The 26,981-nt window shown below is 40.2% G+C and overlaps 1 protein-coding gene across 4 annotated transcripts; it reads right to left on the reverse strand.

Annotated features, from left to right (window-relative positions):
- Positions 1 to 843: 843 nt before the first annotated feature.
- Positions 844 to 11,839, reverse strand: si:dkey-127k13.1 (PWWP domain-containing DNA repair factor 3B). Of its 4 annotated transcripts, none has more exons than XM_034224364.1 (13): positions 11,592 to 11,839; positions 6,482 to 6,739; positions 6,120 to 6,357; positions 5,484 to 5,618; positions 5,308 to 5,378; positions 4,920 to 4,996; positions 4,555 to 4,615; positions 4,377 to 4,452; positions 4,235 to 4,285; positions 3,875 to 4,113; positions 2,622 to 2,837; positions 2,401 to 2,489; positions 844 to 2,309 (listed from the first exon to the last, which is right to left on the reverse strand). In XM_034224364.1, exons 2-13 carry the CDS (start codon positions 6,608 to 6,610, stop codon positions 2,210 to 2,212), a joined length of 1,482 nt encoding a protein of 493 aa, XP_034080255.1. In that variant the 5' UTR covers positions 6,611 to 6,739; positions 11,592 to 11,839; the 3' UTR covers positions 844 to 2,209. The 4 variants fall into 4 exon arrangements, with proteins under 4 accessions (XP_034080255.1, XP_034080252.1, XP_034080254.1 ...); XM_034224361.1 differs by having other exon boundaries at positions 5,484 to 5,621; XM_034224363.1 differs by lacking the exon at positions 11,592 to 11,839 and adding an exon at positions 11,408 to 11,426 and having other exon boundaries at positions 5,484 to 5,621.
- Positions 11,840 to 26,981: the final 15,142 nt, after the last annotated feature.

Consider the following 26,981-nt stretch of genomic DNA (forward strand, 5'->3'; position numbering starts at 1 on the left):
CATTTTTGTAAAGCACTTTGAATTGCCTTGTGTTGAAAGGTGCTATAATAAATAAACTTGCTTTGCCTTGCCTTATATGCTCACTATATGCTACTTATTTATTCGAATATTCTCATGTCACTGTGTGCCTCTCGTGCGTTCATCCGATTCACTTTAGTTTAAGTGGCTGATTACGTTTATGTTATTTAGTACAAATATAATTGTATAGCAAAACTGACTAGCAATAGTGGTGATGACAAAATAATAACTATATGATTACATTTACGAGTAAGACTCAAATATATGAACTAATTAGAAAGATGTTCTAAAAGGTGAGTTTTTAAAAGCTTCTTGAAAATACAAAGGCTGTCGCTGAACGGACAGCACAGGTAGTTCATCCCACCAACAAGGACCACGAATGAAAAAGGTTTGCCCATAGCCTACAGGGAACTATAATTATATAAACTAATCAGATAAATCCATTCCTTTTCTCGGCTAGTGCTATCTATGCATTGCTGTTTTTAACCCCAAGTATTATTATGTGCTTTAATCTGTGACACGTGTGTGATGCATTTTATTATTGCCAAACGACCCCAGTTCTAGTGTAGGCTAATCTCATATTATTGTTGTTATCACCACTATTGTTGTTCTATAAATTGAAGTTTGTATTGATATTCTAGTGTTAATTATGGTTGTTTTAGTGGCTTAAGTTTTTGTATGTCGCTTTGGATAAAAGCGTCTGCTAAATACCATAACATCTACTTCCACACTGAAAGACTTTATATATCCATTGTGTGCATGTATATATTCAATACAATATATGTTATTATGTGTTTGCTCGACAATAACAACACATAGAACATATTTTCATCATATTTCTTTAATTTCCGTAAGAAACAAGTATTTTCATGCATTCATAGATCGTTAATAACAAGCATTACAATGTCTAAAACAGACTCGCTGTGTAGTAGACTCAATACTCGATGGTTGTACTTTTGCGAGCATCCAATTCCCTAGATGGTGTTGCAAAATGGTGTTGGTCCTGAAACTGCAGCCTCCGGTATTGCAGGTACATACTATTGGATCTGATACTAAATTGGTTTTTCCCAGTTGTTTGAGGGAGGCCGAGCGTTTCTTTCAACTGCTGCTGCACACCCACCCCAGAAACCCATGGATGTATTAAAATAACACAGAAACCCCACAACAGGCCTGACGTCCCATTGGAAGTGGAGATGTGCCACTATTGAATAGATCATAAATAAACAAACATAATGACATTTTTTTCTAACGGCTTAAAGTTGACTAAAGTGTTTCAGCAGAAAAAATATCAACTTCTCGTGGTGGAAGAAAAGATTGAAGCTTAAAAATACCAAATAATAAGTATAAATGAATAAAGATGGAGAAAAATACAGAGATGTGCTGATGTCATAATGGTTTTTAGCTTGAGATGTATTGTTCCTCTTAGCACAATGCTTCTTCTTGTGGTTGTTAGGACATCTGTTTCAGACTGCAGAATATGATGACCGCGTAAGATTTACACTTTAGCCTTTCACCACAATATTGTCAAAGATGCTGATAATGAACTAAAACAATATTATTTATAAATAAGGTTATCAGTATAATTAATCTTCCTCCTTGTTTGTTCTTGTGTCTTTTTTGGCAAAGGAATCAACCTAATTTGTGTAGGACTTTGGGGGAGGGAGACAAGTGCATTACTATGATCTCAATATATATATATTTTCTATAACAAGGTTATTGACAATAGATATTGCTACAACCTTCTAGGCCTTCTAGACAAGAGCTACAATTGTTGGCCCCATGGTGGTTGAGCTGTTGTGATAACTTGTGTTAAAAGATCCGTGTTTTATAAAGCACTTGTCAAGTATTTAGTGTGTAATAGCATTTAATGTTTGACAAATGAATAGCACATAAGCATTTAAGGATGGATAAACACATGATTTGCAAAACAAAATAATTGCTTTGCAAAGGATTTAGCACTGTACACAGACAATAATTGCCCTCATTCCAAAAGTATACCAATCATTTGTTATCATTATTTCTGCAGTGATAACACACCATTTATAGGGATGCATCTTAAAAAGAGGCAAAGGAGAATTTAATTAAATCCTTTCAGATTTAAAAAAAAAAAAGGCACAAAATAATGCATCATTGCTTGTATAAAAAAATGTTTGAAAAAAAAGAATACAATTATTTCACATTAATCAGCCTTCTAACTGATGGGGTCATCCAATAAATCAGGTGAAGTGCTCTGACACTTGCATTTGTTCCTCATCTGTTGCTCAATCATTAGGTCAAACTCCTGTCTTTCTCTGAAATGAAAGAAAACAACATTCACTGATCATATTTAATATATGGTGTGACAATGTCTTTCTTTAAAGGTTTAACTCATTAGGTTTCTACCTTTTACTTATGCATCGTCCTTTAAGGTACTTTTCTTCTGCCTTTTTTACTGGGACATTGTCCACCCCAGCAATGGCATAGATGATGGCCTTCACAGGAGAACAATAATCTTAATACACATGTACCACATACATACCACTGTGAACTGCAATATAAAAAAATATACCATATGACACAATATATAAGAACACAAAATGAGCGCTGATGAAGCTTTAGCTCACCTCAGGAAGAAGCACATCCAGGACAAAGGAGACAAGCTGCATGTCTATCCCATGTAGACAAGGGGCGATGGCCTCTGCTGTTGTGTAGAGTTCATTTAGGTACCTGTAGACCTGGTCCAACTGCTGGTCATCTTCCAAGAATACGTTCACCATCCTACGCCGATCACTCAGAAAGGAGCGAAGCCATCTGGACGGCTGCTGCCCACTGATCACAGACTAAGTAGAGCGATACAGGAGGGTGAGTTGATACTGCTCACTTACAAATCCCTACATAACCTGACCCCCCCCCCCCCCCATCTGGCTGACCTTCTTCAGGAGTACACCCTGTCTCGCTCCCTCCGCTCCTCCTCTGCTAACCGTCCCCACCCCACGCCTCGTCACCATGGGTGCTCGGGCTTTTAGCTGCACTGCTCCCAGACTCTGGAACTCCCTCCCCCCGCACATCCGACAGTCAGACACAATCACCATATTCAAATCCCAATTAAAAACCCACCTGTTCAAATCTGCCTACTCACTGTAGTGCTCCCCATTATATGTTTAATTTGTGTCCACTTGATTGTCTCCTCCATGATTTCCTGTTTGTGTTTTTATCATGTTCTGTTGCCTATTAGCGTATTCTTTTTTAACAAATTGTTCGGTGTCCTTGGGTGTCATGAAAGGCGCCTAAAATAAAATGTATTATTATTATTATTATTATTATTATCAAGGACCAGTGCTCATTTAGCAAGTGTTGATCTTAATCCATTAATGTTTCAAAACATTCAAATATCATAGTGGATGTTTCTCTTGCACTCATCAACAGCAGAGACTCCATTGTTAAATTAAAAAAAACATATGAGGTAATCTATTGCAAAAGTATCGCTTTTAACACATTGGTGAGACATAGTTTTAAAGCGTAACCAAGGACAACGTTTGCAAATGCATTCTCTGTCAAATAAATTAAAGAAAAATTGAAGAAATTAAACTGAAACTAGAGAACGCAATTCCTGAAGAAATTGCATTGAGAATGCTGTATGCTGTCTATAATGAGTAAGAAAAAAGTGAAGAAGCAGGAATATTTGGATACCAGGGAATGGGTTCAATGAATTAATGTCATAGAACATTTTTGCACAAATTGCACTGACAGAGGAATGCATCTGCACATATTTCCTTCATATATAAATACTTTCACATAAAAAAGCCACAAGAAATTAGTAAGTGTTTGCAAAGAGCAAGAACTTAAACAGCAATGCAATAGGCTCCATGAATCATACCAGAAGGCGTCCTTCCACCATGCGCTGCTTTACGATGAAATGTACCAGCTTTTTGTTAGCACGGTCGTGGGTGGCATGACTCCGGTCTGGCAGCAACCTTTTTAAACTCGTGCTGACCTCCTCATGCTGGTCACTGAAGCCATAATCCTGAAATGGTGCCTCAATCACATCTGCCGATTCACTGGGGATGGTAAGTCTCTCTGAGGCTGCCTTCGGGTACTTTCTCCTCAATGGATAGCCTGGAAAAGTGAAGCGCATGGTTAGGACCAAGAAAGGATGCAGGTGTATATACGTTTTCATATTCTGTCATTGTTTAACATTCTGCAGTGGCCTAATATTCTGTGGTGGCACAAAACCTACTCATGTCGTGAGCAAAGTACTCGAGGAAGGAGCCAGAAAATGAGCCACAAGCTGCAAAGACAAAACATGATTAGTACTGCTACCAATGCAGTAGTGTCCAAACAATGTTGTTTCTTTCTGCATAACAGTTAAATGGACTTACCGATCTTTATTCTGTAGTCTGTTATAAGATCCAAGCACCACTCAATTGCAGCATTATACTTTTCTTTGGCTTTACACTATAACAGAATACATTTGAGAGACATTTATGGTCTGCCACTGATTTACAGGACAACAGCATTTTAAAAATACTGAGTGTATATTTCATGGGCAAATCTTACCTCCAGCTCATGATCTTCTTCACAGCCAAAAGGCTTCAGGGTTTTCAGAGCCACAGCCAACCTTAAAAAAAACAAAAAAAATTAAACTAAAATACCAACTACTGATGATTTTAAAGTGTGCCAACTCATGAGTTTTTTATTTGTTAACATTACATCAGACTAAAAGAGGCTTTTTAAGACCTACGACATTACTTTAATTAACGTTAACTTATTTTAAAACACAGCTCCTTTCAGGTGTTCTCACCAAGATCAGAATTGGAAGATAATATATGGTCCTTACAACCTGTAATAACAACCTTATACATTGTAAAAGTACAGCAGATATCCAACAAAGCAGTGATCGAAAATTCCTTTAAATTTCCTACCCTTTCTTTTGGTGAATCAATGGGTCATCAATGAATATGATGCTCGCTTTTTTCTGCTTACGGTTCACACTTTTTACCTGCAAAGAAAAAAATTGTACTGAATACTTGAAATGAACATGTAGAATTATAACCAATAACTATACCACAGTGACTAGTTTAACAGTGCTAAAGTGATTAGTCAACCAATTGCTTTCAATTAAGCTGAAATGTACGACAGAACATTTAAAAAATAGCAAGCAAATGTTTAAGTCATTCCTTGAGCAAAAATGGTAAAAGCAAAGTGTAAAGTTCTCAAATGTAAAAAAGAAAAAGCTAATTTCTGTATGGATGCAAAAACATGTGCTTATGACAAACCCATCATCAGTTCCACACAGGTTTCTGCACTCACCGATGCAGGCCAGAATGGGTAACTTCTATATTTGTACCACACAAAGGCTCCTCCTGTAATGGCTGGAGGATCTACAAGACAAAGACAATTCACATAAAGTTAACAGTATGTTTATACTATCCAGTCCACATCCAGTCCTTGGAGAGGATATTTTCAGTCATCGCAGTCTCTCTTACTTTTCTCCTGCTGCATCAAAAAACTGGGTAGCTCCTCGTCCTCCTCACTAGGATTATCATCCTGGCAGAACAAATATGGCACCTGTTCCTCATGGTGACTCAGCTCTATTGACAGATCTGAAGACAGTACAGAGTCTTCTTTTGGGGAGTGGGTGTGTAGTTGAAAGGAAAACAAAATAACAGAATTAGATCTGATTATTTAGTTTAGCCGAGTTATTTTAAACCTGTTCTACAAAACTACAAGCAGCAGTAGCTACCCTACCAAACTCCTCACAGACCACAGCATGTTTTATCACACTTCGGATTGTGAGGATGATGCATGAGATGCACAGAAAAAGGTATGTTAGCCAACATAAGTAATGATAACGATATAATTGCAAAATGTACCGAAAATATAAAATTAATAATAATACAAGGATTTCAGTCAAATACAATTTTCTTTAAAAACAAAAAAAAGGTGAATTTTTGGCATTTATAGGAAGAAATCAAGCTTAAATGGAACTAAACATAAATGATTAAAGAGGTGGATTATTAATACAATATTATAAGATGTATATTACTAACATAGTATCAATATGTATTTCCTTTTTTAAATATCACAGTTATCATCAATAATGGTATATTGCTGGACAATACCTTGCTCTGCAGCATCAGGCGTGGAGTGCTCCGATGACTGAGATGTGGTTCTCTCAGTCATCGGCACATTCCGCGTCCTGCCTCGCCTGCGCTTGGCTGGAGTTCTTCTGGTTTGACTGCGCGTCTGTATTTGCTCTCTCACCACCCTATTTCTAAGTCTTCTTATCGGGGAAGCGGGAGCACTTTCACGTTTTCTTACAGACTTTGATTGGCAGCATGATGAATCTACCTCTGATGTCTACAACAGAAAAAATATATCAAAAATAGGTTTAAGATTATTACTGAAATTAACTGTGTATCCTGAATAATGTGTTGGCTCAAAATGCAGAAACAATATCAGCAAAAGAGAAATTATAAAACACCTCCAACTGATTGGTGAATTTGCTGCTTTCTGGCTCCACTTCTTTTGTTCTGGAGATGTTGGACAGGAAGTCTTTGGAGGAGTTGCGGACTGGCGTGGAGGTCAGCGGGGCGTCTTGTGTCGGTTCCATTTAAATATTACCTGTAAGTTTACCTTTAATTACTGTATGAACTGGTGTAGTCCTTCCCTTGAGTTCATTGGATCAGATGTGAAGTGTCAAAGTATGACATTTAGCGGGCCGATGTCATGGGGCTGACAGCTGAGAGAGAGAGAGAAAGGGGGAAGAGTGAGAAATGTGTTGTTAAACCAACCTAATGTGGAGGATGTACTTCCGCTTAACACTAAGGCCATGTTAGTGTTAGGACAATGCAATCATATCATGCATTTGCCTATGTTAACTAGTGATGGTGAGATGAAGCTTCATGAAGCTTTCCAGCCAATTGGTTCGCAAACGGGTTCATTACTCGAGGCTTAATTTGCACACAAATTAAGACTGGTCAAAGATTGTAAAACAGGCAGATATAGAAAATAGAAGATAGAATCGGAGGGATGGAACCCTCCTTAATAGTCACACATGGAGAGCACTCAGCACACCTCTGCATTTAACTCATCCTAGTACTAGGAGCAGTGGGCAGCTATTGTACAGCGCCCGGGGGGCAATGGGAGTGGGGGGGAAGGGGAATGTCTGGTGCCTTGCTCAAGCAGCAGTCCACACTCCATATTTAGGTCTGGTCGGGGACTTGAACCGGCGACCCTATGGCTCCCAGTCCAAGCCCCTACTGACAGCGAACGGATGGTCAAAGTAAGGTACAAATAAACAGAATCACACGAAGCCTGGTTAGTCTTGCATGACTTTATAAAGTGTGTTTTTTTTGTAAGTGTGTGGTTGCGTTCTAGTCACTTTTCTCAGTTCTACTGCTTGTTACAACTTGTATTTGCCGTACTCGCCATAAACTGTTAGCTCAGGTTAATCTCGCCCCCTCCGATGTAAGCGTGACGTATGCGGTTCTTGCTTCTCGATCAACAATTTGTTGGTGCTTGGTAAGCACCGGTTTTTGGTGTGAACAGGAAAAACGGTGCTTATCGGGCTCAATCAATCAATCAATCAATGTTTATTTATATAGCCCAATATCACAAATGTTACATTTGTCTCAGTGGACTTTACAGTTTGTACAAAATATCAGTATGACAATAGCTCAAGCTCCGAACCGGCCCTGGAACCGTGTTGGTGTGAAGGGAGCATGACTGAACCACTGCCGGACAGCGGGATATTTCTTATACTGAGATTGCAATGGGTAAAGCCTTAACCCTCTGGAGTGCACATTAATGGCGCATTTCCACTGCAGCGGGTAGCCCCGTTTAAGCGTCCTTAATCGTCCTCAAGCGGCCAGGCCAGTTTTTGGTGGCCTTTTCATATAGCAGGGGTGCCCAACCGGTCGATCGCGGGGAGATTCCCAGTCGATCGCGAGATGTGTCTAAAAATAGAACAACAATATTCGGTTTTATCGTTAATGTCCTATGACATGATCTTCCTGTGCCAGAATAATGCACTTGAACGCATCAAAGCTTTGTGATTGGCCGGCGTGACCCCATGTGTCGGGGCGTGGCTGGTGGGCAGTGGGCACTATTTCGCTGACATTGTCCGTGTCAACAGGAGTGACAGTCCGCACACACACAAGACCGCAATTATGGCAGAAGCAAAAGAGCCCAAAATATATAATTTTCACTCCGAGTGGGAGGATGATTATTTTTGTATCTATTCCAATTCAAAGTCCATCTGTCTCATCTGCAATGCGAGCGTGGCTTTATCGAAGAAGAGTAATTTAGGAGCACAAACGCTACGAGACGGAATTCCCTCCTAATTCTGCCCTACGCTCCAAAAGGGGAGGGGCCTGAAAGGACAGCTAAATGCACAGCAGTCCATTTTCACCAGGCCCAACAACAAGAGCAAGGCTGCTACCAGAGCATCTTATCGTGTAGTTACGTTCTTGCGAAACACATGTCGGGGCGAAGTTGTGAAAGAAGCATTCCTGGAGGCTGCCGATGCGCTTTTTGGGGACAGTAAAAAATAACAGAAGCATTTCAACAGGTTTTTGATATAATAAAAACTAAAGTTAGATACCGTTATTAATCAGCTGTAAGTTTGAACTTATTCATTATAATTATTGTACAAAATGGTATAAGAATGCAAACTTAAATTGATTATAGTCTATTATCAATTCAGGTTAAGAAACTAGTGTTGCTTGCATCCTATTTTAAAAAAAGGCATTTATTTTTATACTCTACTAAAATGCAACAAAAAAAGGGTTTGATTCTATACATTTTTTAGATAATCTTTTTTTATTGCACTTTGGCAGCAGATTCCTGTGTAGCTTCAGATCTGAGTTGTCTTTTTAGTAAGCCTAATTTATACTTTTGTAGCAACACTATTTTAATATAATGGCAAAGAAAGGGTTCAGTGCATTATTTTGGCACAGGAAGATTATGTTACAGGACATTAACGATAAAACAGAATATTGTTGTTCTATTTTTAGACACATCTCGCGATCGACTGGTTGGGCACCCCTGGGCTAGACCATAGGTCTGTTGTGGTAGCAAAGTAGTCAGCTGAAGCCACATCTCTCTCAACTTCCCCACGGCATTTGTCATATAGTGCAGGCAGCGCAGACCTGCTGAAATAATACCGAGACGGCATTGCGTAACGCTTGTCCAACGTGTTGACAAGTTGCTTAAAGCCCTGGTTGCTAACAGTGCTAACTGGGCACATATCTTTAGCGATGTGAAATGTAATGGCAAAGTACTTGCAAATAGTGGAAATAGTTTTACCCTTCTTTTTAACGAGTTGCTGCTCTTGTTCTGACATCTTCGCTCGCGCTGAACACTCACAACACATGTCACTCCCAAGTGGCCGAGTGGGCTTTTAGGGAGGGGCGAAAGCGCACCCCGCAAAATAAGTGTATTTTGTCAATTATGCTGTTTTCATAATCGTCGCAAGCCGTAATCGCGATTAAAATACGATTAATTGCACAGCCCTAGTGTATAATGAATAGTTGGTTGAAGGAAAAAAAAGTTCTGATGTTCAATATTGTAAATAGTGAGATTTTGCAGTTATATTTATATACATTGTTGGTATTATAATAAATTGTGGGTTGAAAAAAAAGTTCTAATGCTCAATTCTTTTTTTTTTTTACACATCACATGAACCTTGTTATGTATTATGAAGTCATTATTCAGTCCTGATATATCTCAGTCCCTGCTGTGGTGAAAGTAGAGTGATTGACAGCTGTTTTACTCAGAATTCGAATTTATAAAATTTCATTTTAGACATGAATAACACATTTATATACAGTGTAATTCAAATATTTCACTACTTTTGTAATCCTAAGACTTTGGTAACCAAATCTAAAACACCAAAACAATTCGATCACATGAGTAAATTTGTGTTTTCACAAGAGTTTTGAAGATGTTCCGAAAATCGGATGTCAAATTTTAAGCTTTTGAGCTACTTATCTCATCAAACAGTGCTCTAAGGTGAGTGATTTGCATATATAGCAATACTAGAGATTGTCCTGAACATTTTTGATATGTAACACATGGGTGCCATGTTAGAAGAAATACATTAAAAAAGGTGATTTAAGAAAACGTCTAAAAATCGAGAAAATACCCTTAGACTCCAGAGGGTTAACAATAACTCAAACACTGAGTTGAAATCATATTTTCCTGTAATCAATTTGTATCAATATTTTATATAGTTTCCAGTTGAATTATTGGGATTTAAAAGCCTATGGAGGCTTGTAAACATTGCAAAGATGGATTCTTATTCCTTAATAATATTCGTAAACTTAATGTTATAGCCTAAGAACTACTAAACAACAAGTTGACATTTATTAACTACATTATTATATTTCGTTGACGATTTTTAGAATAAAAAAGTAATATAGAGGATTGACCGGTGGCGAACCGGTCACCATCCTGATGAGTCATCTATCAACCAGCTAAACCACAGCCATCTCCTCTCTGGAACCTGAAATACTTACCGTTTGTAAATTGTTTGAATCGGAATGTGTAATCTAGTGCAAAAGTTTTATTTAAAACTAGGAGAAGTAAGCAGGTTAGGAAACCAAACTAAGTGATGTGTTGGGTCTATCTAATCCGCCCCGCTTCGGCTCCCTAACTATACACACACCCACAGCACGATACAGTACAATCAACAACAAGTGAAAGAAACTAACAAGTGATACAAACAAACAATCTTCAGAGGGGGTCTGAGTCCTCTTAATCCGACTGTGGCACCGGGCCGGGTACAGGAGGGGCAATAAGAGTTATCAAACTGTTTAGTGTCAGTGTTTCGGTTTCAACCTGGTTTCAACCGATCTGAAGCACTACCTGAAGCAGTCACGTGGTATAAACGGGCAGCGAGGCTTCGTTTGTCATCGACGGCGTCACTGGCCTAAACGATACAAGCCTCGATACTTGCTTCACCAAAAACAAAAATTGATTTCTCGAACCACGCTCCGAAGTCTTGGCACAGCATGTAACAGCACTAACGTTAGCTAAATTCGCGAAAATACATCAAAGACTGTCGCCACAGAAACGGGATCCGACATGCAAATAAGCTAATGTGGCTAAAAGCTTCCTCAGTAACGTTGTTGTGTAGTCAGAAATTCGTGTAGAGTCCACTGTTGAAAGCAAACAAGCTCAACCACAATCCACCTTGTTTGTGTGGCTAGCTAGTTGGTAAATTGCTAAATTAGTAAATAAACTCACCCCCAACATTCCCCTGCGATGAAAGCTGAAAATGGTTTTCTTGCTGACGTATGTGCAGCGTATGTGATATAAAGTGACACAACACATTCATAGTGCAGCCCATAGATAAACAGTATACATTTTGCACGGTTTTCAGTCGATTTGTCAAGTTATAGCTCACCTTCATAAGGTTGCTAAGCGTTTACAGGAAGATATCTAAAAGGCACAAGACATTTATTGCAATGGTTGCCACACATGTCTGCAAACTGTAATTTGAACCCGTGTTTGATACGTTATCACGTTGATAAACATAACCTCAGGTTAAAGCAAATCGTATAGTTACTAGTATACAAGTGACCACTCACCTTAAAAAGACAAGATCAGCCTTTTGTTTGGATAGTTCCCAATAAGCCTCAGTAATACATAAAGAATACATACATTCTCGTCCTGCCTGCAATGCTTCACAGGCAATACTTAAACACTGCGATAAAAAAGCAACATTTAATATACGATGGTCAAACCGAAGTGTTGCACTGCCAGTTGTGAACAAATCTAACTACTAGTTGGTTAATCTTGTATATAATACCGAAATACCGCCACCTAAAGTCCCGGAGTGCGCAGCGCAACCTTAAATATCTGTCACTGACAGATGTCACTAGAGGCTTCTCAATACTCAAATTTCCCCTCCTCGACTCCCCTCCTCGAGACCTAGACCCGCCCACAGGAGATGCGAGCGGAGGACCGAGGAGGGGAAGCAGCAGACGTTTAAAGAAATGAGAACTCCTCTCCTCTGAGCGGTCATTTTAAAGAGACGTCCGTTCATTATTACGTGGCAACAGCTGCATCAGCTGTCGAGTGTTTTGTCATAGCGCTGTATCTCTGTTAGATCAGCTGAACATTGTTCCCCCACATATTTACTTTGAATTCATTGAGAGTGCGGTATAATGAGACAATAACAGGCTACAGATGCGGACACACACACACAAATATATTTATATAAATATATACAATTTAAAGTACGAGAGCACTCTCATAATAACGTAACACAATCAGAGACTGGATATATCCCCCCCTCTCTCTGGTCGCTGAAATGGGGAATTGAAATTACGGCCAAAAGTTGTATTTACAAGTAGGCCTATTAAAAGTAAGCAGAGGACACCAAACCAACTGAGACCCTGTCCGCCGCATTTACGCACTGTACAACACACACCTACAGACTGTACCACACACACCTACAGCTCCTAAAGCATAAGCCGTTGTGTATTTTATTATGTGAAGCACTAAATGGTCTTAGAAAAATATCGACTCTTTGTTTGTAGATATCTACTAAACTAAAGCAAATAAAGAGAGTAGGCCTGTTATACTGAGTGATATATATTATACACACTGCTCTGCTTTCTGCATGGACCTTACAGCTGTTCTCTCTGGAAACATCGCGACGCGATGAAAGCAGTTTCTAAAATAATATCCAGGGGATGCATGCATAGCTGTCATTGGCTGAGATAAGTACGGCCGTGCGTCACGCCTCCACCGTTCCCGGAAATGCATCCGTGGAGGAGCCGTGAAGGAACCATCAGTGTATCCTCGGTTAGAGCTCCTCCAGAGAGCCTCCTCGACGCTCGATCCTCGGTTTTGATTGATTGATTAAAAAGTTTATTAACAGCTTGTATATTGGGTACAGTACAGTACAGCTCAAAACATACAATTGTTAAGGGGATGCAGACCAGAGAAAGACTTTCGTCTTGTTTACATCAGGGTCCCCCATTTCCAATTCATCATGTCATTTAAGACATATAAGACATACAGATGGCTTATTTACAATTTACATACAGGTGTTTTTTTACATACAGATTGCTTATTTACAATTTTCATTTTAGATTTCGTTCTAATACATCCTAACCGGACATTTAAGACATACCAAGTCTACAGATATACAGTTAGTAACAGAGTCTAAAATGCGAGTATATACATAGATGGGGGGTGCATCGGTGTGCATTTAGAGAAATGAGATGTCCTTCAAAATGGCGCGCTGAAATTCATTTTCGGGTCACTACCGGAGGACCGAGGACCGAGGAGTCGAGGAGGGGAAATTTGAGTATTGAGAAGCCTCTATAGTCACTACCCGATCTGCAGCTCTGCCCGATCTGCAGTGCGCATGTGCGAGATGGTCCGCCATATTGGACAACTCCGGACGGCAACCCAAGTAGGACAACATTGACACAGTGGCTTTTGGCAAAACTCAAAAGGAAAACTCGAGAGAGATGAGTTATTGTTATTACAACGTGACTTCACTATTATTTAACAACTCTTTTTATTGGGTTCTTTTATTTGGGGTTAAGTACATTGTCAGAATAAGTGAGAAATGGATTTAACTTCGACAGCTATATGCCATACATTTTTGCACACATTCACAGTAAATATGTGTTCAGTATGATAGCTGTCTAACAGAAGTTAAATTAATTTCTCACTTATTCTGACAATGTACTTAACCCCAAATAAAAGAACCCAATAAAAAGAGTTGTTAAATAATAGTGAAGTCACGTTGTAATAACAATAACTAATCTCTCTCGAGTTTTCCTTTTGAGTTTAGCCAAAAGCCACTGTGTCAATGTTGTCCTACTTGGGTTGCCGTCCGGAGTTGTCCAATATGGCGGACCATCTCGCACATGCGCACTGCAGATCGGGCAGAACTGCAGATCGGGTAGTGACAGTCACTCAATCGCGAGGATGCTGGCTTGGTAGTCGCGTACTTCCAAGTCACTTCCTTCAGAAACGAAGCAAGTATGCTTCCAAGCCACGGCTTCGGAAAACGAAGAAGAATGGAACAGGCTAAAAAGTGTGCCACTCTCTCTAACGGTTTCAACATAAACTGTACCGAAAATAAATACCTCACGATGTCTATCTAATTATGAACTTGCTTTACTTTCACGGAACCACATTTTTGGTGATAACAAATGTAACAAAGTAACATATTTACCAACACATGTTCTACGCAGGTTCTGAGCCACTACATACTTATGGAAGCAAACAAGAGACAGAAGTATTTGAATTTTATCAGACACCGAATTTATAGCATTGAAAATAATTACTTTGAAAATCATGTATCTGAATTTTTTTTGTTCCGAATTTACCTATGTGAAATAAAAATGTAAAAATTGTAGTTAAAAAAATTTGAATGTTCAAATTCAGATCCCAAAAATTCAAGTGACAAATATTCAACGTCAAATATTTCGGTGTTTAAAATTCGATGTAAAAAAATTCGGTGTATAAAATTCGACGTCAAAAATTGCGATGCAGCATCATCCGGGCTACTCAGACAGGATAAGCAATCGAGTCCGAATGCAATCAAACCGACTTCTGGCCTATCAGAGCCAAGCGGCAAACCCCGGGACAGTGCGGTGAAGCCCAATGCTGTACTGTAGGCGATGGATGCAGATGGGAGCAATTCCCGTAGACCCTATGTTAAAATGTCCAACTTAACATCAGAAAATGAACATGTTTCTAGCCTGGATCCACAAAAACATATTTCAAGGCAGATGTTGTAGTCCCAAACGATAGCTGGGGATTCTGGGTAGTGTGTCTTCGGAAACTGTAGTGTCGAAACCCCCCGAATAAAACTATTTTTTCTCTGAATCGAAGGCTAAAAAACACAAAAGCATTGTACACAATTTAAACCAATCAATATTGTGTAATGAACAAGGATAAACTGAGGTTTTTTAGTGGATGAGTAATGCAGATATCACTGTGTAATCATTTGATAGTGAGGGCGGGGAATATATCCGGTTTATAACCGGCGCAAACGGAGGGGTAGTGTGTAGGGGTAGGGTGTAGGTAGGGGGCGGTTTGGGATTGTCCTATCAGTGCTTCTCAAAGTGTGGTCCGTGAGTGCCCCCTAGTGGTCCGTGAGTATATTGGTAACATTTCACATTTTAAATAAATAAATAAATTTAAGTTTTCCGCACTCTCGCGGGAATATCTCCGCAATGGAACGAGCTTAAGTTTCACTCTATATTGCATGATAAAGCCCAGGGCAACACCTTCGTCACACATGTTGCCACTTGTTTGTACCATTTCCAGGCGATTTATAATCTGTTCTAGAAAAACGATGTGTTTTGGGATATTTGTGGAGTTAGGTGGTCCGCGAGTGTTTTTTTATTGGTTAAGTGGTCCATGGTATGAAAAAGTTTGAGAAACACTGTCCTAGATGACTCACCCGCGCTGCTGGCCAATGGAGACCGACGTTGCCACATGGCGGCCATCTTGCCACAGGCAGCTCGCTCATTCATAACATTATGTCCATGGTACATTGAAATAACCTTAGATTGCTCAATTTTCAACCTTAGATTGCTCAATTTTCATTTTCATGATATACTTAGAATTATAATCATGAACTCTTTTTTTTTCAACGTCTTGTTGTCTCCTGTATCATAGCCAGTGCTTGAATTGGAATGAAAAAGGTGCCAGTACTCTAAAATCAGCAACTTTTTCAAGTCAATTTTATATATACAGCCCACAAACAAGAATTTGGCTACTACAATGCTGGTGGGTTTGTCTCTTTACTACTGTATATTTTAGAAAGGTTCACTGTACTTAACATTTTTTATGATAGGCAGCGGATATGGCTAAAGCTCAGTAAGGTCAATATTAACTGAAAATATAGCAATCAAAGTCTAGATCTTCTGCTGAAGACACATGAAGCAGAGACCTTTCAGGTGAGAGCCCCTCTGGTGGTGTTCAACATTAATGACAAGGAAACAAAGCTCTGGTCAGAAGCATTTTTTATAAAAAGCTTTAACAAAATTAAGTATTTCTGTACATTTTGAATGCAATCTAACTTTCCAACTCAGAAAACGAAAAACGAAAAAGTGCCAAAAGTCTTCTCACATGGCTGAGCTGCTTTGCAATATACTTCACCACTGAAGAATACAAATATGTATAAAGTAAACTATGATGCAATCTAACTTTCCAACTCAGAAAAATGATAAAGAGCATTCTTCTCGCCTACAAAGCCCTTATTGGGCAGGCGCCATCTTACCTTAAAGAACTCATTATACCCTACTGTCCTACTAGGGCATTGCGTTCCAAGAATGCAGGGTTGTTGGTTGTTCCTAGAGTCTCTAAAAGTACAATGGGAGCCAGAGCCTTTTCTTATCAAGCTCCACATTTGTGGAATCAGCTTCCAGTTTGTGTTCGGGCGGCAGACACCCTATCCGTTTTTAAGAGTGCGCTTAAGACCTTCCTTTTTGATAAAGCTTATAGTTAGGGCTGATTAGATTCAGCCCCTAGTTTTGCTGATATAGGCTTAGTTTGTCGGGGGACATCTTACTTCTTCCTTCTCTCTGTCTATACCTGTGTACTCTCATGTTCCGATTAACCCAGCTTCCCCAAATGTCTTTCTTTTTGGTGTCTGTATACGCCGGGATCCGGAGTCATGGATGATCCTGCGCTCCTCTGTCCTGGATCTTGAGTCGTGGCTGTGGTCCTGGATCATAGGTCCTGGATGGATATCCTCGTAGATTCATCTTCCTATTATACACACATGCATTTCCAAACATTTGGACTACCTATGTTGCAAATGTATTATCTTTTCAATTTACACACGGCATCTATTGCACGTCTGTCCGTCCTGGGAGAGGGATCCCTCCTCTGTTGCTCTCCCTGAGGTTTCTCCCATTTTTCCCTTTAAACTGTGGGTTTTCTTCGGAAGTTTTTCCTTGTACGATGTGAGGGTCTAAGGACAGAGGGTGTCGTATTGTCATACTGATATTTTGTACAAACTGTAAAGTCCACTGAGACAAATGTAACATTTGTGATATTGGGCTATATAAATAAACATTGATTGATTGATTGATTGATTGATTGATTGAACAAAGAACATGTAAAAACAAATGCAAAATTTGCACAATCTAAAATGAGAAACTGTAACTGCAAGTAACAAAGTCTGAGCCATGGTAAAGAGTTACATTGAACACCAAGCTGATCAGATAACTCCCTGGTTGGTCTGAAGTCCTTCTATCTCCAGGATCTGTACAAATCGGCACATTATGCCAAAAGTCTTCTCACTGGGTGAGCTGCTTTGCAATATACTTCACATTGTTAGAAAAGGCTCCAGAAGGCCTTGGGGACATCAGTATCAGGGGCTGGAGCTGGACAGGCTCTTTCATCAGCACTTCTCCTTCCCTTTGCCAGCCAGGACCTCACATACTGTTCCGGATTGAACTGTCCTAGTGATGGTCCATTACATTTAATGAAAACCAGGCTGGACAGTCGGCTGACAGAGAGAGCATTCCTTTTTGCAGTAAGGATATCGTTCATGCAGCTGAATGCCCGCTCACACTCACTAGTGGAGACAGCGATGGTTCGGACTGCTTTCAGTAGAGGCTCCATGGCAGCAGGTGTACGGGATGCCCTGGTTTCCTTGTATTCGCGAAAGCCCTAAACAGTCTCTCTTCTGTCCACTTTCAGCACTTCGCACAAACGTAGCACCTCTACGTCCCCATACTGTACGTCTAACTCCTCTTCAGGCCAACTTCCAGGATGGATAACTTTCATGTCCTGGATTAGCTGATTGTCCCGGGCCTCCCGGCCATGTAATGGGATTTCTCTTGTGCTGACATGAGAGGAGGTTGTGGAAGTCATTCTGTGTCTCAGATTCTCTACCATACTGCGGAAAAACTGACCTGCATGAATCTGTACAAGCCTGCCATTCTCACGCAGGGCAACACCCTTGAAGGACTTCTCAGCTAGAGCTGTATGAACTGTAGTCATGTGTGGGCCAGGCATGGTGACCATGGATTCAAAAACTCGTATTTCTCGAGTTAAGAGCCTATCTGCTGTAGGCAGTGTCATCTCTCTTTTTTGGAGTTGCCGAGAGAGGTCGCTGAGCTCTGTGAGCGCATCGTACATCAGTCCCAGATTGCTGACAAACGTTGCAGATGTGAGCACATCATCCAGGCCCTTGTACTTTGCTCTGTCTCTGGAATCCCTGCTCGTGTCGTTTGCAGCATTTGTGAAGTGATCATGAAGCACTCGGTAGTTTTCCCAGACTGCTCTGACGCTCCTTTCACTTGAAGCCACCCAGCGGATGGACAAAACACGCCCTATCACCAGGAGACGCTGTCCGACTGCTTGCGCACACTGCGCTAACTGCCTCTGATTTTTGGGGGAGGCATGGAACAAGGAATAGAGTTTGTCAAAAAGATCTGGAAATGATTGAGCCCTGAGACCTCCTTGACCACATCCCCAACTGCCAGCTCTAGACGATGATTGGAGCAGTGCCACACAAACAGGCTTGGGAATTTACTACACAACTGGGTAGCAACGCCTGTTCTCTTCCCTAGCATGACTGAAGCCCCATCACATGCAAAAGAAACGAAACACTGACCTAAAAAGTCCTCGTTAAAATCTCTTCCAAGACACTCCATTAACGCCTTTGTGATGTCATCAGCCGTTGTTCCATCCAACTCGATCAGCTCCCAAAAAAACGTTTCGGGCTCAGCATCAGCTAATGCTGAGCGTAGACACACAACAAGCACCGTTTTACCACTAATAGTGGTAGATTCATCGACCAAAACACAGAGTTTTCTTTGGTTTTCTGTAATGTCTTTTGCCAATTTTTTTCTTCAGCTCATGAGCTATGTGGTCGATGATTTCGCCACAGGTTTTATTGGAGTGCAAAACCCTGCCCACGTTCAGCCCATTCAGTTTCTGTACATTAAAATCAATTGGCATGTCTGTGAATGGCCGGCTATGTTTGCCAATTTTATATGCCGTTGGAAAAACTCTGATAGTGGTGTCTAATTCAGATTTATGCATAGACTGCACTTGATGTTGAATAGTTTCACGTGAAGCTGATGTAAGGATGTCAGCAGCTTTTACATGGGCTTGTGATTCTTTATGTTCTTTGATTTTTTTTCTCAGGCTAGCTTGTTGTTTGCCCTTGTCAACACCGAAATTAGACACTGCACACTCACCCCATTCAGTTGACAGTTTCAGTCCTTGTCCAGTGTGTATTCCCAAAGATTTGACATCTCTGCATATCCGACATCCTAGCTTCTTATCTTTAAGAAGGAGCCATGCATTGGTCTTGCAAAAATATTGCACCTGGTCCGTTGTCCAGCAGTCAGGTGCATCGCTTTGCCCGGTGTTGGTGGTGGCAGTTGCGCCAGCAGCAGCTAACTTTAGAGGCTCTGGAGGAGGCGGCGGAGCTAGTGCTAATGCTAATGCACTAGAACTTGGAGCAGGAGGATCAACCAAAGAAAGCTCCCCATCAGACACAATTTCCAACACAGGCACAGCATTCTCTGTATTTGAAGTTTCTTCCGGCGACAACCGCTGTCTTTTTGCACTTTTATTAATCCACGCTAACATTTTAGAAATGCTAATTTGTGACGTGACTTGCTTTCCTTCTCTCGGGGGCGTGCCTGCTCTGTTCTATCACTCTACATAGCCACCCACTGGGTGGGAGTTGCACTGCATAAACACAACACACGTGCATCTAGTTATGTAAATTGTAAAGCATTAAAACATGGTTTTACTAACAGTTTTCAGTATGTTGTTACTTCGGCATTATTATTATTATTATTATTTTGAAACGTGTATTACTATTAAATCACGGTCAAATAGGTTAATTTTGACATAGTCGTTTCCACCACAGTATTTACATGGAGAAGATAAGCCCCGCCCCCTCTCCAGCACGTTCTGTTTGAATGACAGGAGTAAACAGCTGACAGCCGCTGTGAAACTCCAGCGGTTAGAGCGATGAGAATGTCCGTTCGGCACCTCATGACGCATCTACTGAGTACCGGGCGGCTGTATATATATATATGGATGTATAATAAGAACGGCGGGAGAGTGTTGAGTACTGGCACGGTGCATGAGTACCGGAGTACCGCCAGCATGCCGGTACTGAGCAAGAAGTGCCGGTACTCCATGGGTCAGAACCAGAAGTGCCGGTACTGCGTACCGGTGAGTACCGGCCCAATTCCAGCACTGATCATAGCCATGCTAATAACCTATATAATAAACTAAACCGTTTGTAAATCAGTCAAGATTTCAGCGAGTTAAGAGTATTTGTGTGCAGATCACTCACCTTACAACAACTGCAGTAGTCGTTGACTGTGGCGACTCCCCCTTGAGCCATCTAGTGTTTATATATCTATGGTAGTGACAATATGTCGAATGATAAATTAATATTTCAATATGAGACATATAGTGACATTTACTTAAGCCAAGGCTTCGGAGCGTGGTTCGAGTAACCCAGGAAGTTTTTGGTGAAAGGTAGTGATGGCGAGATGAAGCCTTATGAAGCTTTCCAGGTTCGCAAAAGGGTTCATCTCACGGGGCTTCATTTGAGCACAAACCTCCCCTGTTGGTCAAAGTGTGTAAAACAGGCAGATTTTACATCTCAACAGTGTGCTCTCTCATACCGAATTCCCAATGAGTAAAGCCTAGAATAACTCTAAACAAACGAACATAACATCATATTTTCCATTTCATGTTAACAATATTGTATTTATTCAGTTTAATGATTGTGATTGAAAAGCCTAAGGAGGTTGGTAAACATTGCAAAGAGGGATTTGTATTCCTTAATAATATTCGTAAACGTAACCATGTTGTAGCCTGAGAAAGGCTAACCATATCAAAGAATACATTTATTAACTACATTATCTCATTTAGCTATAGCTTTCATAAACAAAAAGAAAGATTTATTGTTATTGACCAGCCGTTGAACCAGGGAACCTGTGGTTGTGAGTCAACCAATGGCCATCGGGACGTTAGGGATGAATCCCTTTGGGCCGGTCGGACCATGTGGGCCGGCCATTTGTCATCGGTGGTGACGTCACTGGCCCAAAACGATACAAGCCTCCATTTTTTCAAAGTCTGTGCACCTACCAAAGAGAACCAAGTCTAAACCACGGTATCTCTTCATCTAGTCTTGACCAATCATAAATGTACGGGCAACGCCCTGTGTAATACGGGGACGGGTGGCGCAGTGGTCTGTGCATCCGATCATCAGATCAAGGGGGAGTGCTGGGGAACTCCAGTTCGAAACCCGCTCCTGCCGCCACTGCGTCAGGCCGTTGTGTCCTTGGGCAAGACACTTCACCCGGATTTGCTCCGGTGGGTATTGTCCACAGTACATGTATAATACCAATGTGTACCTGTAAAAGCGCCTCGATGTCTTCGAGGCGTGGTGGACGGTGTGGCGCTGTGCGCTGTGCAATGATCATAGGCGTCGCCTGGGGTAGGCATCCGGGGCTTTAGCCCCGGATGTTTTTTCTTTAGCCCCGGACAAATTCTCCCTCAATAATATAATACATTAACCGTACTTTACCTAGAGGATGGCAGAATTGTAATTTCCCGTGTTCAGTGAATGCAACAGAGGCAACCACCAGACCAATCCGAGAGTTGCATGGAAATAAACGTGTTTTATTGGCTGACCTCTCCTCTGTGACAATGTTTAAACTTTAAACTTTCAGCCGCGGACGCGGAGTTTCTGAAGATGGACATTAGACATTTTTTAAATAAAAAAGACAGCAATTCTCAAGTGGTGGCTCACACAACAACCCCAGAGCCACCACCTGAGCCAGGTGAACAAGGTATGTAAATGTCAGTAAACTTACAAGTTATGTCAACATGTAAGCAAAGCATAAATTATAGCTACGTTGACGTTACTTTGAATCGCGGGGGTAAGCTAAACCGTTAGCAAGTAGCTATAGCTAGCCAGATATATTAAATAAACACTTTGTCATCAAATCTAAATGTTGTGTTTTTTAGCGTTACCTGGTGATTTCAAAGAAAGCTCTCTGGGAAATGTTGACTTACTGTCAGTGTTCGACATGAAGCTAGAAGCTACCTTACATTACACAGTTGATCCGGAGTCCTGTCAGTTAAAGTGTTTAATAGTTAGCTTAGCTAAGCATCAACCTAGCACTGAAATATATATGGATGTTATGTGACAGTAATTCTGAGAAAAAGTCAGCTGAAACGGTGGCATAGTTGCCACTGCTTTACGTGTCAACAGCATGTTTGAACGTATTTGCAGCAGTAAATGTGGCTGTTTGGCCACTGACGTTGCCATAACAACACCTGAATTTAAATGTGCAACCTCTTTTTGTGACAGATTTTTGCATGAAATTATAATTCTTCTGATTGATATTCCTATTGACAGCTAGTTTCTATGTGTACATTATGAGATGGACAGCCAGCTAACAAGCTTTCAGATCAAAGCTAATCAAGTGGGGCTCCTGAAAGGGGGCAAGGGACACTATGCTCCCAAATATTAAGCCTTGACCCCCATCTTAAAATGGATATGATCACAAAATGATCTGCATTGTCGGAGGCCTTTTTTCCTCATTATCATGTCAAATTGTACAGCTTTCCTTAGTGTTGAATGCAGAAAGATGACTATATTAGAGTATCAAGTGAAAATGAATATATTAAAGTATGAAGTGAATATATTAAGTGAATTACTCAAACTGCATTTGTATAGGAATGATTATGTCCTATTGGCAGATAACTACTCTAACAGTGATATCTACAAGAGATGTACATTTAACTATTTTCAATTGGTTAGTATTACATTGTGTGACAGTGTGGTGACACTCATTTTAATGAAGACACATTTGTGTATCTTGAAATTCATTTATTTGACAGAGCTGGAAACTGATTGACTTACATACTTGTTTGTGTTTACCCACAGTCATCACAGATGAGCCAAACAGAGTAGAGGATGAAGAAAGGAGAACAGGAGAAAGGGACACACAAGAAGGAGATACAACAGATAAGAACGACAATGGAGACGACAATGAACAGGAACACCAGAACAGACAAGAGTCAATGAGTAACATGACTGATTTAGGGACTGCAGATACAGGGCCAAGGCAAGTGAGACATCACGGCTTTCCATCCAGCATGTTTGGCCAGCAAAAGAGATCATTTCAACCGCAAACAGCAAGTGATGAGGGATTATTATTTCCTCCTTCCATCCCTTTTTTCTGTTTAATCTGATTACTAACAACTTCTAATCATTTGACATAGTTTATGATTTAATTGGAAAATAAAGTGTTTTTAAATAATAAACCCGTTTCTGATTCTGATTCTTTGATTTTTGTTGATATATGGGTGTCGAGAGATGTATCCATATCTCTTAATGTTGCTCTCAAAGTGCACAAGATTGATGCTTTTAACTTCAACATTTAAAAAAATTCTTCCCCCTGGACTCCAGAGGAGGTGAGTTCCCTCAAAATAGCACTTTATCTCTGCTTATGTAACTCCGGTGTAGTGTCTCCTCGGCAACAGATCACTCAGAGCTGGTGATTACTTTCCTGCATTTCAATGGACAGCATAAAAGGACACGTGAGCTGGGTTCTGGTGCTCAGATTAGCTATTGATGATCACGTTGATAAATCATATAAAACCAATCACACAACAACATGTTGCTGTGACTGTGAGCATTAAACAATTAACATTAAACTAAACAAACACAACAGTACGTTATTGTCCTTATAAAATAAAAACATACATTTTGTCCCCCGAGATAATACAGGCACCTTACCCTCAAGAGATCCTCACGTGCTATGAGAATCTCCCACAGTCCATTGCCGTAACAAAGCTAATGCAGACACACGTTTGTGACACCAGATGGCGCAATTGTGTATGTGCAGTAGAAAATTCGACTGTAGCGCCGCCACTGTGGGCTAAGCCCCGAATGTTTCCAGGTCCAGGCAACGCCCCTGGCAATGATCATTAGATCAAGGGGTGAAACCCGCCGCTGCTGCGTCTGTAAAGCCGGTGCTTTGGGTCCTTGGGCAAGACACTTCACCTGAACTTGCTCCTGTGGGTATTGTCCACAGTATCTGACCATTGCATGTATCATATATGTGTAATGTGTGTATATGTAAAGCGCTTTGAGTCATTGATAAAGCGCTATAATAAATGTAAGGAATTATTATTAAATTATAATTATTAATACAAATGTATTGTCGCCAGTCTATGATTGTCGCACGAGGTTCCGGAAATAGTGGTTACAGATTACAGCGGAGCTCTTGGTCAAGTGAATATTTTGCTCTCTTATAATAAATAGTTAAACTTAGAAGTTGTCTGTCTTTCCTGGAATTTTTAACACAACAGTATGGCTATCCACAATAATTGCATGTCATTTTACAAATAATAAATAGTATTAAATAGATTATGATATATATGACATTAGGCCTAAATATATAATCAAGCATAGAAACATAGTAGCCCCCCATGTATACACCTTTACTTTTGCTGTGACTGTCCTCCTCTCTGTAGCTCTCAAACTGGTCATTCAGCTAATCTGAAGCCAGTTCAACATACGGATATCTTTGAGTGATCTGGCTTAACTAACCCTAACAAACGAGATCTTGTATACGGTCCTACAACGTTATAACATGAAAGGGGCAATATTATAATAATATATATAATAATATTTGACCAATCACAAACCTGGAAAAGTAACCTGACGGCGCAGCGTCATACTTCATGAATGAAAAGTAAACTATCAAATATGAAGAAGATAAACGTTAAACAACCATGACATCAACACTTAATCCAGGATAAAGGCCAGGGCCGAATTCACCATATACATTGGGGGGGGGGACATCCCCAATATTCAGATATGCTCAAAATGTCCCCCCCCCCCCCCCCCCCAATATATAGCCTAACTGATATAAAAAAGTTAAAAAGAAATTGCTATTCTATGACTTTTTTATTTTGGCTATTTGTATACTTGAAAATCTTTATTTTCTGTTGTTGTGAACTTCACCAAAATGATATATTCTTTTCATATGTAAATTGGTTCCGCCTTTGTTTGTTTATGCATACCTTTATTTTATACCCCGGGGGGTGTATTTCGCTGTCGCACGTCAGAGTCCAGCTTCAGTTAGCATTGATGCTCCAAGCAGGTCAGTCATGTTTTAATTTGCCCTCCATCAGTTCTGGTATCTTTTTCTAGTTAGCCCTAAAGTAATCTATATTATTTTATTTCGTAATGGTAATGTTAATGAACCCTCCGGTTTAGCTTCTTGGTGTAAATAACTTGTAGTTCTGATGTTAAAACCGAACTTTTCAGGAATAGTAGCTAGGGGAGTGATTGGTAAAATATGCATAAAGAAAAAGTAAATCTGTTTAGAGTTCTGTTTCATATGGGTGTTGAGAGATGTATCTATAGATTTAGTCCCTAATTTTGCTCTTGAAGTGCACCAGATTGATGCATTTAACTTCAACATTTAAAAAAAAATCTTCCCGGGGGAGCATGCCCCTGGATCGCCCTAGAGGAGGTTAGGTCCACCAATTGCCCACACCCCCCGTCAAATTATCCCACCCACATTGAGGATGCTTCCATACACGCCCATGCCTGAGACACAGTTTCGTGTGGGAATTGACAGGTTTTAAAGTATCCCATGTGTTAATGAATTTTTATATATTTTCCTTTAGAATAGCAGGAAATTAGTACTCAAATTTTGATTGCATTTTTGGTCCCCCGCAATGTTGACTCCATGGTTACGGCCTTGATAAAGCCAAGGCAACATAGTTGCAGCTGCAAAGTGTAGAAAGAACAGTGACAGTTGATCTCTTGTCTCGAATCTAACCTGCTCCGGAGCGGTTATGTTTTCAGTATAAGTAACCATAGCGATATACCCCGGTAAGAAGTGAACCGTTTTAGGACCCAAAACTCAGAGTTAACCCCAAATCCTGCTTCGTAGTACAGGCCTCTGGCCCCACATTTTCTGTGAGTAAACAACTCCAATGAAACAAGTAGGCCTACTTCAGACTGCGACGTGCAATACCGAACCCGCCCCGCTACCCGCACATATTGCCAATTAGTTCCGCAACCCGACCCGACCTGTCAGCACAAGATCCGCAACCCGACCCGAACCCGCATAGCCTATAGCCTATATGAGCAGTGAAAACGTGCAATTATTAACACACGCAGTTGCATATTTGTCTCAAAAAGCGTGGGATGTTGGTTATTTTCTCCATCTAGGACCTTTTTTGAACCGAGAGCTACTTTTAAAGTTGCCAGTCTGCCGAGATCTACCAGTCCAAATAGAGAGGCGTAGCCATTACTGACAGCCTACTACCAGGTAAATACACACTTCTACTTGTATAAAACTGAACTTCGTACGATTAATACTCCATAAAATACTGCAGATCCTTTATTTTACCTCTTTCTAATCTACACACATACAATTATTTAACTGAAGTTACACAACAGTGTTGTTGATACAGAGTTGGTGTTTATTCACACGTCACATACTACAGTGGGTAATGTTTTCAAGAAACATTGAACAGTGCTGCCACATATGACACAGGAAAAAAAGAAAAGTCTCTGAACCCTTTCTTTGCCATTATATAAAAATAGTGTTGCTACAAAAGTATAAATTAGGCTTACTAATAAGACAACTCAGATCTAAAGTTACACAGGAATCTGCTGCCAAAGTGCAATAAAAAAGATAAAATTAATCAAATCAAACAATTTTTTTGTTGCATTTTAGTAGATTATAAAAAGAAATGCTTTTAATAGGATGCAAGCAACACTAGTTTCTTAACCTGAATTGATAATAGACTATAATCAATTTAAGTTTGCATTCTTACACCATTTTGTACAATAATTATAATGAATAAGTTCAAACAAACTAAAACGTACAGCTGATTAATAACGGTATCTAACTTGAGTTTTTATCAAAAACCTGTTGAAATGCTACTGTTTTTTATTGTCCCCCAAA

This window comes from Gymnodraco acuticeps, unplaced genomic scaffold (genome assembly GCF_902827175.1).
Source record: "Gymnodraco acuticeps unplaced genomic scaffold, fGymAcu1.1, whole genome shotgun sequence".
Lineage (NCBI taxonomy): Eukaryota > Metazoa > Chordata > Actinopteri > Perciformes > Bathydraconidae > Gymnodraco > Gymnodraco acuticeps.